The sequence below is a fragment of the Pieris brassicae genome, chromosome 14 (genome assembly GCF_905147105.1).
Source record: "Pieris brassicae chromosome 14, ilPieBrab1.1, whole genome shotgun sequence".
Taxonomy (NCBI): Eukaryota; Metazoa; Arthropoda; class Insecta; order Lepidoptera; family Pieridae; genus Pieris; species Pieris brassicae.
Genome location: NC_059678.1, coordinates 2,329,701 through 2,345,721, shown reverse-complemented (window position 1 = coordinate 2,345,721; position 16,021 = coordinate 2,329,701). Strand labels below are relative to the sequence as shown.

The window sequence follows — 16,021 nt, the reverse complement described above, 5'->3', positions numbered from 1 at the left end:
TTCAGAAATGGGGCTTCCAAGTAAAAGCTTTGCCAGGGATAATCCCGGTGCTCTCGCTCTCGCTCAGGTTCGGGGTTTTTTTTATAACTTTCCCGCGACTACAGTTCGTCAAATATCTATGCATGACGCTCGATAGTGGCTTGTACTTCCGTAAGCTGGCTTCATTTGTCCTCTCTCACCTCTATTTCCTCCTAAATAGAAGGATTCAGATGTCCCTTAGACACGAGGTGACACTGTCAAAGCCTGTATCCGACCATGCAATGCCTACGCTAGTGTAGTCTCCGCGGATTGGGCCCCCTCACATAACCACTAGCTACAGAGGAGCCTGTACAGCCTACATGTAGCCATACCATATCCAAATGGATGAAGTTGGCGTCGACACACCATTTTAAGGCTAAACACCATTCCAACCCCTTGGTGGGTAGCAGCATCAACACAAAAACCTGTAGGATGCCCCGACACATTCTAAGGGATGATCCAATAACCCACGGAAGGTGTGGTCCTTCTCAACATACTTCACACACTCCAATGAGTTTCCGTTCTGTTCTTCAGGGGATTGACCACCCCGTGACGCGTGACCCCGGTCTAAGTATTCCAAGTCTACAAGTTAAGAGAAGTCCCGGGAGCAGTCGCGAAAACAGCTGAGCAGTCAAGCCTTTCAAACCAACAAAAAAATTTCCACCGGAGACTTCTTTGCAGTCAGTGAATAGATTGGTCAAGGTTCTTATAGATAGGAGTAACTGTTCAACAAGTGCATATTCGTGACCCCGCAGAACGCACTACTTCTGAATACTGGAAATAATGACATCACTCCTTCCCTTTTAGAGTAAAAAAACATGTTTTATATACTGAAAGAAAACACTTTTTTAACAGATTAAAGCTATGTATTATTATAACCTTACAATTGTTTTACATAATTTTAAATTATTCCCGACGTTTCGCGTGCTTTACAGCGTTCGTGGTCACGGTGAGTGAAGACAAAAGGTGTTGAATGTCAAAAAGTGTCCGGGCTGTAGACAAAGTTGTATTATCTGTATTTATTTGCCCGAAGTTGATATCGGCTAAAAGATGACGGGTTTTTGCATGAATGACTCACGGTGTCCTCTATTTTTGCGGAAAATTGTTTTCTTTCAATGGGCATAGACAATACTATGTTTTATACACTGTGAATAGGGTTGCTTTGATTTAATAGGTTAAGAGACAAACTATATTAAACTTATTACTCTAGACGAATAACAGGTATATTATATTTATTTATTTTAATAAAAGTTCAATGCACGTTTGTCTCTGATTGTATTGTAGGTATTCATGAAGAACTGCTTGACAAGATCGAACGTTTGCAGAATTTCTGCATACGTTTTATATTTGGTCTTAGGAAATATGATCAAGTGTTTTAAACTCCGCAGGCAACTCAGGTGGCCATCTCACAGCTCATCCTTCTTAGGCAATACGTTTAGGATCTCCGCCATCGTGGCTGCCCGACTCCATACGATTGGCTACATCCCTAACATCTTTTAACTCTCCTGCATAAACATTTCTTATCTTATCAATCGTGACTTGTGTAATTCTTCTTTTTCATTTTCTTTTGTATTGCATCGCCATTCATTTTTATCATCTTTTAGCTTAGATTAGCTTTTTAGTTTGTTTTTTATGAGACTTAACTTCTTGCAATTAACGCCCAGTTTTTTTTTTCGCTTACCAGGGTTGCCTGGAAGAGATCGCTTGATAGCCATATGGCAGCCCGTTCCATCCCTTATAATTTTTATGTATTATGTGAAGTGTTTTTTAAGTGTGAAGATCGTAATTTGTTTGTAAAAATGTTATATTTTATAACTTTATTTTCGTAATTAAAACAACTTTAAAAATATATTTTTTTAATAAACTAATCTATTGGTAGTTGTTATGTTTTCCCTGGAAAGCGAACGCGTAGCCTTCGCCAAACGAGTGCGGTCCTCTGTTTGGTTCGATGTCATTTTCACGGTACTGAAAAAAAAACTCATGTTCACACAAAAAAGTCTTCAACTTTGAATTTGTTCCCTTTGGAGTAGAGACTCTTGGGTTGTGGGGTTCAAGTGGACAGGCCAGTACCAGTGACCCCAGAGCTGGTGCTTTCCTCAACGACTAAGTATCGCAATACACATAGCCAGCAAAAGGGACAATGCCACAGGGACCGAACTTTTTAGATCTATTTTAGTGGTAAATTAACCCAATGTAGTTAAAATTGTAAATAATTGAATAAACGCTAGATTATTTGGAATACCTATTCATCAAGGAGTTCGTACACTATAAAATTATATATTAAACAAAATTAATTAATTAATTTTGTAACACGTCGCTATGTTCGAATGAAGCCATTTTTTTTAAATAACTAAAACAAAGTTAAAAGTTGTATCAAATACCATAGATAAAACGCATGACTTGCATGATACAATAGACAAAATGTTTCGTTAGTTAATTGACTATGTGTGTATTATGACTGTGTTAACCTAAACACGTACCTGTCCATCGGATTGGCCATCGGGCCTCCAGTTCTGTACATAATATTGACCCCCAGCTCCACGTGGTTCTATTGGGCCCTGAAATGATTTCGTTCAAAAATTAGTTCCTAATCAAACAACCTTATTCCATCTTTTTAAATTTTTTATATATAGAGTATATTACGACATTTTATGACGTTCTAGAGAAATGTTATGAAATGGAGAGAAGAAATACGTATATATAATCCATGACTCCTACTTATTAGACATGGTCATCAACACTCGTAATTTGTAAACAAAAGAACAAATTTCTTAGAAAGTTCGTACGCATGATGCCGATAGACGAGTCTATTACGGGCTTGGATAATATTGAGAGCGTAATGCTATGAAGAGTGTATCATTGTATCGAAGACAAGCTAAGCCAACCAAAGCCAATTGATATCGACGCTTTAGGGTGGTAGTTGTTAAATCCAGGGACATGGAGTTTACACTGTAATAAAAATATTGATTACTAGGTGAACCGTGTGGCTTAAGCGTGGGATTCACAAGAAGTCGTTCGGACGCACCAAAAGATTTTTTCCATACGCAACACTTGCTCCTACGATGAAGAAAATCGTGAGAATCAGCCACAGAAAGCTGAGGCCAAGATCTGGTGTTCCTACATTTACAACTTATTATTTAATGTAGTTTTTCGCTATTGTTTTAACGTAAGCTTTCGAGTCGAGAATGTCAAAATACAGGTGACATCATAGCCAGGTCGCTCTTGGCTCTGATCTTACAGTGCTAAATAATAATGGTTCAAAAATCTCTAGATTTATAAATAAAATAAAAATCGGTGGTGCTATACGTACAACTTTTTTAGGCCTCACCACAAATTTCTGTATTTGTTTCATTTGTTAATTTAATAGACAAGTAGATGAACAGCCTGAGCCTAACACGCCGTCGTTTGGGTCTAAAGCAAGCCGGTTTCCTCACGATGTTTTCCTTCACCGTTCGAGTTAATGTTAAAAGCTCATAGACAGACAGTCCATTGGTGCAGCTGTGGATTGAACTTACGACCTAAGGCACGCTGAAGCCACTAGGCCAAAGTTAGTTTAAGATTTATCTAAAATCCTATATACCTGATTAGGTTCAGGGCGTTGCTGACTATACTGTGGCGCTTCGTATTGTCTTCGCTGATGATCGTACGCCTCCTGGTAATATGAATCTGGAAGAATATATTATATTGGCAATTATTTTTAACATAGAAAAATCTTTATAAATAAACATGAATTGCAAAAATGTTGCTTAGCACAAAACTTGAAGACAGCTGGACTGATTCGAGTATATTTTTCTTCGAGTATATATAGAAAGGTTTTTATGGATAGAAAAATGGGAGAAATTGGTTTTTATTCCAGAAACAGTCTATGGATAAGCATAGCTATCATTCATATAACTACTAAAAGGTAGACTAAGTAAAGATCATATTATGGCGAAACGAAGTTCGCGGGGACAGTGTGATAGGAACAGACAAACCTTATAAAATCTTCCATTTGACATATCATTATTTTACGTGAAGCGGGCAGCAAAAAGATTTAGTCGTAGAATTTGTATATATTTGGTAAATCATACCTCTAGTTGGAACGAAGGCAAATACGTAAAAAAATATGTTCAAGCTTCAAGGTTTCAAGTTTAAAAAATATCGCTATTTGAAATTGCGATTTTATTGGAGTAGATTTTTAATACGATTTTTTTAATATCACGCTTTGAAGTTCACATAGATCGTTATTTTCCCTTTTTGATAATAAAATAAATTTTGAAAAACAATAAAAAAATTAACTCCAAAACTGGACGTAAAAATTTCATATGAGTTTTTAAATTAATTTTTTTTTTCAAAAAATTGCTCAAAGTAAATTTTAAGTATACCAGAAGTGTTATGGTTACTAGTTAGGAAGATTTGTTAGTCCTACGTCACCTTATTGATAAAACTTTTACGTTATTATAGTAAGCATCGTGATGCTTAAAATAATATAATATTACCAGAGGTCTGTGGATTCGTGGGAGCTGGACTTTTAGGTACATGACTGCCTTCGAGAATCTGCAATAAAAAATATCAATATCTGTCAAAAAATCCAAAACCCCGAGTAAAATTCCGATTTATTATTAAAAACTCTTTGAACACAAATCCTGAAAAATTGCTCGAAAGCAAAGGTTAGCTAGTGGCTTCATCGGGTGACTCTCATCTATTAGGTCGTAGGTTCGATCCCCGGTCTTCCAATGGACTTCTTGTAAAGGAAAACATCGTGATGTAACCGGCTCGGTAACCCAAAAAGTGGACGGCGTGTGTCAGGCACAAGCTGATCACCTACTTGCCTATTAGAATGACAAGATCTTGAAACAGATACAGACCTCTGAAGCCCAGACCTAAAAAATTTGTAGCGCCATTGATTTTTACCTTATGTTAAGTGATACCACCGGTTATAGACCCTGACTCTGCCAGAAGGCTTTGCGAGTGCGTTGCCGGCCTATTTTTAAAGAACAGGGGGTAAATGCGCAGGGGCCTCACCTGATGTTACGAGATAGCGCCGGATGGACACTTACATTGCCAGCCTTCTAAGAATATATGTCAATACAAAATAAATCAATAGTGCTACAACCATTTTAGGTCTAGGCCTCAGATTTCTGTAACTGTTTCATGATCATTTGTTAATCGAATAGGCAAGTAGGTGATCAGCCTTCTGTGCCTGACACACACCGTCGACTTTTTGAGTCTAAAGAAAGCCGGTTTTCTCACGATGTTTTCCTTCACCGTTTGAGCTAATGTTAAATGCGCACATAGATAGAAAATCCATTGGTGCAAAGCCGGGGATCGAACCTACGACCTCAGAGATGAGCGTCGCACATTGAAGCCATTAGGCCAACACTGATTATATGTCAATAAGATGTGGATAAATAAAGGCTAATATTTCATACTTTATTCGTGATACAGACCTGGAATCCTTCTTTTCCAGCTCTATACTTTAGTTTAACCAGCTGTCCGTTAGGGTCTTTGTACTGATAAGCGCCAACTCTGGAACCGTCAGGCTCGATCATTTCACCAGCTGCTAAACCATTGTCAGACGCGTACTCGAACCGAAAAGCGCCATCTAGCGGAAAATATACAGCAGAAATAGAATATTGTCGGTTGTATGTGTCGTTCACAGGGTTCGGACTGGGTGGTCTGAGTGTCTATTTAAAAAAATCACAATATACCACACCCGAAAGACCTCGGGGATAACGATCCTCTTGAGTTCAATTTAATTTAATTTGCTTAGAAAAAATACTTAACACTACAACCCAAGAAACAAAGAAAAGAAAAAACTTTATTACACAATAAGAAAGGATGTTTAAAGATAAATTGCATTAGCCACCATACTAGGATTCCTGTGCCATGGGCAGCTAATCTCTTCCATTAGACGAGAAGAAGTTCTACAATTCTAGAATTAAATTACTGTTGCGGAAGAAGAATCCTTTCCCTTGCAGCATAGGACAGGTTAAGAAGATGTTGCTTAGTAATTTTTTTGTGAAAATTTAGATTTTAAGAGTCCCTCGTACTCTACTCTACTATGTGAGACTCACTTCAAGTATTTCTTTTGCATTATAATACCCTGAAGTACCGCAGTGCCGCACTCGGAAGCCTCGAGAATACCAGCTCGCGCCAGGACATCACGTGTGAATGATACACATGAGTAATTGTTTAATAAAGCCGAAGCTAAGAAGAAGTGGTTCTGGACTGTCTACCATATGCCGACAGCCAAATTATATCATATTTTAGCCATACAAAGTGCAGAGGCGATGAGATCTGGTTCTGGAAAGTGACCGTCGTTTGGTCACGTGGCCGTTCACCAACCAGATGGACTGATCAAGTGAAAGACTCCTTGCTAGCCATATCGCTTAGACATAAGCTATCGACTGAAGATAGAGAAAGAAGTCAATGCTCAAATTAACCAAAGGAAGTAGAACGATCCATACGCTACAAACTTAGACACGACTTACACATGGCAGAAAGTGACACATAGAATTACGGGATTTGGAGGAGGCCTTTGCCAAAAAAGGGCAGATGCCTAAAATAAGATTGAAATAGAAACGTGTATGAAAAAGTATCCCAATTAAAAGGCTTTTATTATTACGCGATCATCCTTCGGAGCCTGACACACCAGATTTGGATTTAAGACATGCCAATTCGCTCATAATGATGGTAATGTTAAATACATTCCTGCGTAGCGATATCTTACCTGAACTCAGCGATTGTTTATGATGCAATATAGATGCCTGCTGCTCCTTGTGTATCCCGTATGGCGCACGCCATTGTTCAGCTTTCGCGGATGGTGCTAAAATAACATTGTTTTCGAATTGGCAGACAGAAAAAATAATTATATGAAACCATAAACTAGGGATTTTCGTTAACTTAAAAACACTTATTAAAGATATAGCCAAAGATGGAATGTATATACATATTATATTTTCATATTAATTATTCCTTGCTGATTCTATATACTTTACTCGAACTTTTGTTTTTGAAGTGAAACTTCTTTATCGGCGTTGGAAAAAAAAATACCGTCAGATTTTTGGTTACGCGTCACATTTTTCCGTTACGCGCCATATTTTTCATGTCCCTACCACGGTTGATTCGAAGAGATTCGAAACCAATAACAAAAATATATAATAACGATAACAATGATAGTAATAATTCTATTACAATTAATAAAATTCTGTAATAATCTTAGTAATAAGGTAAAATGAAATAATTGTATTATTTGTATTCATGTCTATGATAATAAAAGCCTTTTGTTAAGCTTTATCTAATTTAACTTTATTTAACCAATTTCTGTAAAGTTGCATATAGTAGATTATTTTTAGAAAAATAAGGTCATAAATAGGTGTGTACACTAGTACACGCACACATTTTTTTGTAGTGGATATTTATTGATATTAATTAATAAAATTTCTTATAGTGACATTATCAAAGAACAAATCTATAAAGTTTTATAATTTGTGGATGCCAAATGCCCAAATATATCATCGTTCTAACATACTATCTCACTTATATTATGTACTTACAGGTCTAACTGCTTTTGAAGTTTCTTTAAAGTCCAACGAAAAAAGATATTTCCAAAAATAATTTGGTAGACCCAACGCAATAGCGGATACATTACAAAAAAGCATACCTCTATATCTGTCAGGATAGTCTTGATACGTTCCTTCGTTTGCTGGTGTCCATGACTGCGCGACAGAACCTGCTGTGCTGGTATCACGCGTAAATATAGGTCTGTAGTATGGTCCAGCCTGCAAACAACGATATCAGTTGTTTTTAAAGACAAAATCCCATAAAGTTTCTGCAATCTTAGCGAAAGCAAAGAATTTCTAACAAAAACTGCGTGAACATACCAATTACCAAAGTTAAGATTTAAAGTTCATTCACCGCAAAGGTAAAGCTTGCTGCTTTAACGTACGTTCATAGCTCACACGGTTTTCATTATAAGATTAGAATTTTTAAGAAATATACAATTCACTTGTATTCAAGCGCGAATTGTGAAATCTATGAAGATAGTTGAAAATTTAAGAAAAAATTAAAAAGTTAAATAATAGTATAATAAAGCGATATTTGATTAGTGTGCACGTCTCAGAGAAAAATATATGTACATAGTGAATTCGAAATGCGACTGTCGCAGCCAGCTAGCTTCATTAAACGTTCATTCAACAGAGCCTAGCCGCATTACTAACGCGCCACGCGAACTGGTAAATATACCGGCAAACATTTTGAACAAATGTCCTTGACTGCGCAGAAGCGATTTTCAGGTCTCATTGGGAGGGGGGTGGCGGCCGGAGAGTGACGTGTCGATCGCGTGATTGGTAAATCAGTTGACGTTTGTGTCCCGCGCTGTGTACGATGCGCAAACTTTCCCCCACTCCCTTGTTTGATGCTCAAGAAGTTTGCCGGTATTTATAGTAAATATAAATTTAGAATCAATTGAAAATCTTTTCTGTTCAGTTAAGCGAAGTAACATGAAACATTATTAAAACAAAACGCGACTGCTATAACATTGTTTTGCTACGCATTCACAACGCATTATAAATAAAAAATATGAAAAGATCAGACAGTAAAGGTAAAGGAAATACACCCAAAATGTGCATTTTGTGTAAACCAGAAACAAATGTATAACTTTATAATCTTACTTCGTTTGCTTTTCTTAATGCTGAGTTCCACGGAAGGTGTTCGGGCTCAAACATTTTGTCAACCTGTTTAGTCAATATATGTTAGTATTTTGGTGAAGATTTTGATGGTATTAGATGCTCACGACTTATATTTACCAGCTACAAATAACTGACGAAACGCTTTTTAGGGGGCTTTGTATGAAAATGACAGTTCATGTCGACAGATTTAGAAATTTAGTTGACATTTTGACTATACCCCAGGCTCCAGCTGATTTTAACGCCCAGAATACTAACTAAGTATCTGAAACATATTTTTGAAAAGTTTTCCGTTTTATACGTTTCCCTGAACCATGCTCAAGATGGTTACTGTATGTTGAAGTAATCTTACTTTGACGGCTTAGCAACTTAGCAACCCAGTTGGCCCCATTAATCCTTGTTTTACATTAAATATTGAACGTGTAAGTAAGTAACGAATTTCGGTGGATCCTCTTGTAAAACGTTACGATGCGTGGCGGGGATTGAATTACGCGTTATTGGTAATATTATTTTCCACTTTCCAGTACTTTACACCACATAATAGTAAGTTTTAGGTATAAAGAGTCACTGGGGGTGGTCACGCAACGTTTACTATTGGATACAGAAAACGTTACGGTGCGTTTCATGGGGGGGGGGGGAGAGGAGAGTCTCAAAAAATTGCGTGACGTAATACTTGAATTTAACAAATAGTTTTGTTATAAATTGCGTAATACTTTGTATAATTAAAATGCACTTTAAAAGTAATCTATGAATCCGGGATGGTTTCCTGGATTTGATGATGAGGATGATGATTAGAGCTACAACCTTTTAGACCTGGGCTTAGATGTGATTATTTGTTTTTGGAGTTTACTCCTTAAGAAACGATTTGAGTTATAAGGCCCGGTACGGAAATTTTATGAGGAGTAAAATCAAGTATACCGAATACGATATACGAAAAGTTGAGGCGTTTCTTAGAAAGAGACAAATATATATATCTGTAGGATTGAACGTGTAAAAGAATGATTCCATCTCATTCTCTCTCTAAAATTGGATTTGTATAAATTGAACACAATTATTATTGTTATTATTATTATTATTATTTATATTGTTTTGTAACCTACTCTATGTAATACGCTTTATTGAAGTAATATAAATAATCCGAATAATCACAGATATATGTTTGTTTCTCTCATCATTTTAGCAGATGCGTTCATTTACCCTTTTTTTCTATTCGATATATATCATAATTATCGTTCGTAAGGAGTAACTCCAATCGTGCGTCGTAGCTGACACACACACATTTTTTTTCTAATTGACATGTCGGTTCCGCCCCTGTGTGTGTGCGCGACTTTTTGGTTCTAGAGCCGGATTTCTCGTTTCTTTTTCCTAGGCAGAACCTCATGGTCTCTGCCTATAAAAATCTGGTTCATCCAGTTGCTACGGACAAACCTTCATGTCGGGTTGCCGGTTATCGGTAGGTACTTTTACCTTGTCCATTTCCTAGTACCTCCCTGAATTTGGTTCAAGTACGAGGCCTACCCAACATTTGCCTTGTGCCCGTAAACCACTTACAAAATTTAAGCTAATCACTAATCTAGATATTTTCGTTGCTAATTAACTTTAAAGTAAAGAAACAAAAAAGTGTATGACGCAAATATATCACGCGATGTTAAGAAATTAATGTTGGTTCATGTGAATAATAATTTCACGGTCCGCTCGATTTGCACTCATTTTCCTATTTCTTAACAGGTAATCATGCGCACTTTTTAACTACCTGATTAATGACAATATCATTGATATATCCATACAAAGACTGAATCCATTCTTATAACTTCGAAGTTTTTTAGGGACTTTCTGCTACGCACCATTTGTGGAACCAGCTGCCACTATTTGCAAACCGACTTAGAGGCCTTCAATAAAAGACTAGTAAGCCCCCATTGTAGGTCTCCATGGGCGTCGGTTAGCATACAATTTGGTAGTTGGGACATGTGAACAGATTTGCAAACGAAAGTCTTAATCTAGTGAAACGTCAACCCTGTAGACCGAGGTTGTTTTAAAACAAAATTTAAAAGACGCAGGTAAAGGCTGAGATGGCTGTTAAAGGCCTATACGGTCTGATGATGAAGATGAGCCCCTGATAATATGAAAAGCGGACATTGAGAAATGTGTCAGTAAATAATACGGAATATTTGAAATAAAAATATATTTTATAGGATATGCTAACTGTCCCTCGAACTTCGCTTCGCCTAAATATGATTATACTTAGCCTACCTTCTTAGTACATACCAACATATGGAACATTGGTATGCTACCCCATATATACTGTTGACTTTTCTGGTTCCTTCGTATTCAATTCCTCAGAAACAAAAAATATATAAATAATAAAAAATAAATAAAACACTCGCAATAGTTCAGCCGACTTCGAGTTATGCGTTTAGCAAAATATTTATGCCACAACACTTATATAAATAACAATCAATAATTGCGAATCATTAGTCAATGAAATATATTATTAATAATAAATAAAAAAAAAACATTTGAACCCGATAAATACAAAGATCCGCCTGGATAAATACATAGTCAAAGACAATCCAGAGTGATGATAGTTTTCATCTATATTAATATATTATATTATGGTATAATGCACTTGTTAGGAGCCACTTGGAATGTAACTCTATGATTTGGGCCCCACAAGAAAAGAAATATTCTCTAATGGTGGAGCGTATTCAAAATAAATTTACGAGATATATTGTATGGAGTGTACCCACTTTACCCAGTAATTAATTCAACTTTGTTTGTCTTGGGTATGGTTCCCACAAGTTAGAGGGACCTTACTATCACATTATATTTTTTTAAGATCCTTAGAGGCAAAATATATAATGCGGAAATGTTGGAGAGACTGGGGTTGTGTGTGCCAAATAATCACTCTCGGCGTGGTAAGCGATCGCAATTGCTGGCAGTGCCTCGTGCGCGTACGAACTTACTCAAAGAAGCACCCTAAATGTTATTGCTTGTGAGACAGATGTTTTTATTTGCACACTGGTTGAATTCACAACAATTGCATTATTTATAATTAGTTATAAAATGGTTTAGATTTTAAGTTTTTACTTGTTATGTTTATATTATGTTTTTAGTTTAGTTTTCTATTGCATTAGTATTAAGTTACTGTAAAAATAGGAAATAAGGAAAAAAATAATAATGTGCTTATTTATCATAAATAGAAATGCATTAAAACGTGTGTTGGATCCCTTTTAGATAGTAAAAGTTAGAAGTGTTAGCCATGATCCGCAAGCGAGCTGTATTTAGAGAGGCGAGTGCTGGGGAATCCAGGGTAGCGGGAAGGATCCCTACATGGGTTTAATTGTTTTTAGTAACATAATATGGATTTATGATTGTCTGATTTAAATTTTTTTTTTTTATTATGAATCTTTTTCAAATTATTCTAAAGATGTTTTGTTTGTAAACACTTAAACCAGGGAAACTTTAAAAGATTTTTTTCACCAATATAAAACTACATTATCAACAGGTGCAGAGCATCACTGCAATGACGGAAAATTTCCTTTTGAGACATTCCCTTATTTACGCGTCAAACTGGGTCTAATTGATAAGTTCTTTATGGTGTCTTAGCATAATAACAACGCCATTTACGTGGGTGAAGCCAAAAGTTTATGATTATGCAATCTGAATGTACCTGTACCTGTAATTGTTATTATTATTGTTTGGTAAGAGTTTCATTTAGATTGAATGAATCAATCCTGGTACAGTGTTGCACACCAAGCAAAGCACAGTTGTTAATTACTTATCTTTTAAAAAAATTAGGGTTATTCATTTCGTATTTAATATACTTTATGAGAGATGATATAAATGGATTTCAAGTCTAACATTTGATTCGTGTAATTAAGTCATTCTTATCATTAATAACTTTTCCTGTGCGAAAATCCAATTCATAGTTAAAAAGTAATACAACAAGGCTGACGCTAAACTATTAATAATTACCTGGTTAAACGTCTGCGGCGCGTAGTACTCCTGCGCTAGCGCAGTCACAAACATACACCAAAAACATATGAGCTGAAAAAAAAAATTTCTTATTTAAATACCATTCGGCCAAAACAATTACATTATTTTTGGGCTTACTGTGATCTTTTGTGGTTTAAAACCATTGCAAGGTTATCAGCCTTAAATGCATTTAGAAAAAAAATGCAAAAGATCTATCTCTATATAAGATTCTAAAAAATAACTCTTCTGCGGGTCGCCAATGAGAACAAAGAAGGTAATGTAGTTCTCCAACCTTAAGGGACCACCACTGGACAGTCAGTGGTTCCTTTTGTCTTATTACCGTGACGAAGGTCACCCTCCATACTCCTTCCTCTGCAGAACACCGCAAAGAACTAAGTTATCGTACTATTTATTTCTAAAACATCACATCTTGCACGTTACAAGCTCTATATGACAATTACTAATTCTAACCACAGATTTTGGGTATACAATTGTAGCCAATTGACTGTCGCGATGTCTCTCGAGCTGTAGTCCTGTATGTTATAATTGAATTTTGACATACGAAAATCATAGTTAAGTCTCTGAATTTTATTCTAAAGTATTAACGAGACTTAATAGTATATGAGGATGTTAAAAATTATTGCGATTATATTTAACATGAAGAGCGTTCAAAGGTTTTCGGATTAATACCCGGAGCTGAGTTTCATCATCGGACGTCGAGGCAGAATACAAACTTCCACCCCATCCGTTTCATAACTGTGAGGTTTTAAGGCAGTTTTTGCCGCGAACCAGCCAGCCTTCTAGCAATGTGAGTGTCCATGGGCAGCGGTATCTCTTAACATCAGGAAAGCCTCCTGCCCGTTTGCCCCGTTATATAAAAAAATGTATGCGTACTAGTGTACACACGTAAGAAGTGAAACTTCTTTATGACCTTATTTTTCTAAAAATGATCTACTATATGCAACTTTACAGAAATTGGTTAAATAAAGTTAAATTAGATAAAGTTTAACAAAAAGCTTTTATTATTATAGACATGAATACAATTATTTAATTTTACCTTATTACTACTAAGATTATTACATGAATTATAACCATCATTGTTATCGTTATTATATATTTTTGTTATTAATGGCTTTGAATCAACTGTGCTAGGGAAAAGAAAAAGATAAGCGCGTAACGGAAAAATGGGACGATAATTTTTTTACAACGTCGTCAAAGAAGTTTTACTTCAAAAAAGTTATTACAACTCACCCGCATGGCGTTCAAGTCAACGGCACAGACTATACAAATTATTAACAACAATTTCCTTGTATATATAGATTCTTCACAGGAAGTGGAGCGGAACCGTGCAATAATTAGTTAATCAAATTAAATGATTGATTAATAGAATTCTCGGTAAATACATGGCCTGGGTTACATACAACCTTTTTATATCTGGGCCTACGATTTCTGTTTAATAATCGTTTGACAAACTAATAGGCAAGTCATCAGCCTCCTGTGCCTCACACACACAGTCGACTTTGAGTCTAAGGCAAGCCGGTTTCCGCACGATGTTTTCCTTCGTATGGAATGTTATGCGTACAGAAAGAAAGTCTAATGGTGTAGCCGGGGATCGAAGCGACCTCAGGTATGACAGTCTTCAAGATCTTCTACTTATAGAAATATTTGTATTTTTGAAACGAATATAAATACGAAAAAATTCTTTCAATTAATACTATTGGCTATGTGCTTGGTTCGTTATTTATTTTTAAAATTGTGTTGATTTTAATCTAACCAAGACGATGCACCGTGTCACAAATAAATGGAAACGATTTAACCTTTAGAATGCTTGCTAGGCTGAAATTTAGCGCTTATGAAGACAAGATCGCCGAATAATAATGAAGCCTTTTTTGAGGCTTAAGACAAATTGTATTATAAATATTTTATGACGGCTCTCGAAGGTAACTATTGAAAAATAAAATCAAATGGTTTTAAAAATATTTTTTTCTACGTTAGTCCACGAACTTTTCAGACCACCTAATATAGTCAAATCTTGATGTTTTGGCGCTCCTACGTTTAACTTTCGTCAGGTTTGACTTGACGTCTTAGACAAAGCCCTATAAATTAAGTTACACTGAAGTATTTCCGAACGTATTATTTTTTTATAGGAATCCACGAAAATTTATATCGTTTTCATAGACAATGCGTAAAAAGTAAATAATTACTGTTGACGTAATCATCAAATAAGAAAATTAGCCCCCTCAACCCCTATAATACTTACGTAATACTTGAACGACTCCAATGTATTGGACGTCGCCAATAGAATCAAAAAAAAGTTCTGAACACACGAACTATGTCAGGGCTATTCAACTTCTTGTTATTTGTTTCGTAATTCTACAGCTGGGGTAGCTAGAATTACGAAATCGACAGCAAATCAAGCGACGCAAATGGATAGGCCATACACTCCGTAGGGATCCCAAGCAGGTGCTTGATTGGAACCCGCAAGGAAATCGGAAGCGTGGCCGGTCTAGGCAAACCTGGCGTACAGTTGCAGATGAGGCAGAGGGTCTCAAGACCAAACGCGATGGAGACTCACTGTGGGGGCCCTCTGCCCCATCTAGGGCATTAAGTCAATTCTAAAGCTAACATTAATTATATATAACAAAAAAATATACTAAAGATATTGCCAAAGATGGAATACTTATACAAAAGGTTTCAAAGTAACGAAAGAAAAAGTCTATAAATTATTAAATACATTTAACTAAGTCGGCCTGTGTTGTTTGGTGGTGTGAAAGCGAGGGTGTAGTGTAGTGTTCTGTGTGATATTTTGTAGTTTTGCAATTTATGTCAAATTGTAAGAGATATTTGAGATGCCAATTAAAATACAACTTAAACTATAGGTTTATTTACATTATGTTTTTATTATTATAGGTTATTAATGACTTTTTAAAACCAAGTGTAAAATCCATGTGACTCGATTTAACTACGAACTCCCTACAGCGTCGAAATCAATTGGCTTTGATTAGTAGTAAAGTACTTTTTAAGTTTTAAAATAATATTGATGAAATGTCTTATTAAAACAATATATACTAGCATCTAGAAAATACAGTTCTAGGCTTAGTAAAAGTTACACAAACTTAGCAACAACTGATATGATAGGTAGCCTAATATCTTTTACGATATCTACCAATCAGAACCGTTTGATGATTAAAACTTTGCCATTGTTATTAATTATCCAAGGATTTTAGTTAGATTTTCATTAAATATTTGTAACTACCAACCACCAAGTTATTTTTTTTATTTGTACCAAGAAATAACAGAAAATAATCAATGTCAGTCTGACATTTCAAAATGGCGACGGTAGTACTGATTTCAGCCGC

At 35.9% G+C, this 16,021-nt stretch overlaps 1 protein-coding gene across 1 annotated transcript; it reads right to left on the bottom strand.

The window, feature by feature from the left end:
- Window positions 1–1,887: 1,887 nt before the first annotated feature.
- Window positions 1,888–8,254, bottom strand: LOC123718194. Its single transcript, XM_045674636.1, has 7 exons — window positions 8,245–8,254; window positions 6,731–6,826; window positions 5,448–5,602; window positions 4,497–4,554; window positions 3,599–3,684; window positions 2,499–2,576; window positions 1,888–1,983 (listed from the first exon to the last, which is right to left on the bottom strand). Exons 1-7 carry the CDS (start codon window positions 8,252–8,254, stop codon window positions 1,888–1,890), a joined length of 579 nt encoding a protein of 192 aa, XP_045530592.1.
- Window positions 8,255–16,021: the final 7,767 nt, after the last annotated feature.

What these genes read in the sequence shown, in the direction of transcription:
- LOC123718194 (XM_045674636.1), bottom strand. An exon ending in TAAACAATCGCTGAGTTCAG is followed by an intron (nt 5,603 to 6,730) that starts GTAAGATATCGC and finishes ATTTTCCGCTAG; the next exon opens with ATGGCGCTTTTCGGTTCGAG. An exon ending in AACGCCCTGAACCTAATCAG is followed by an intron (nt 2,577 to 3,598) that starts GTATATAGGATT and finishes AAATCATTTCAG; the next exon opens with GGCCCAATAGAACCACGTGG.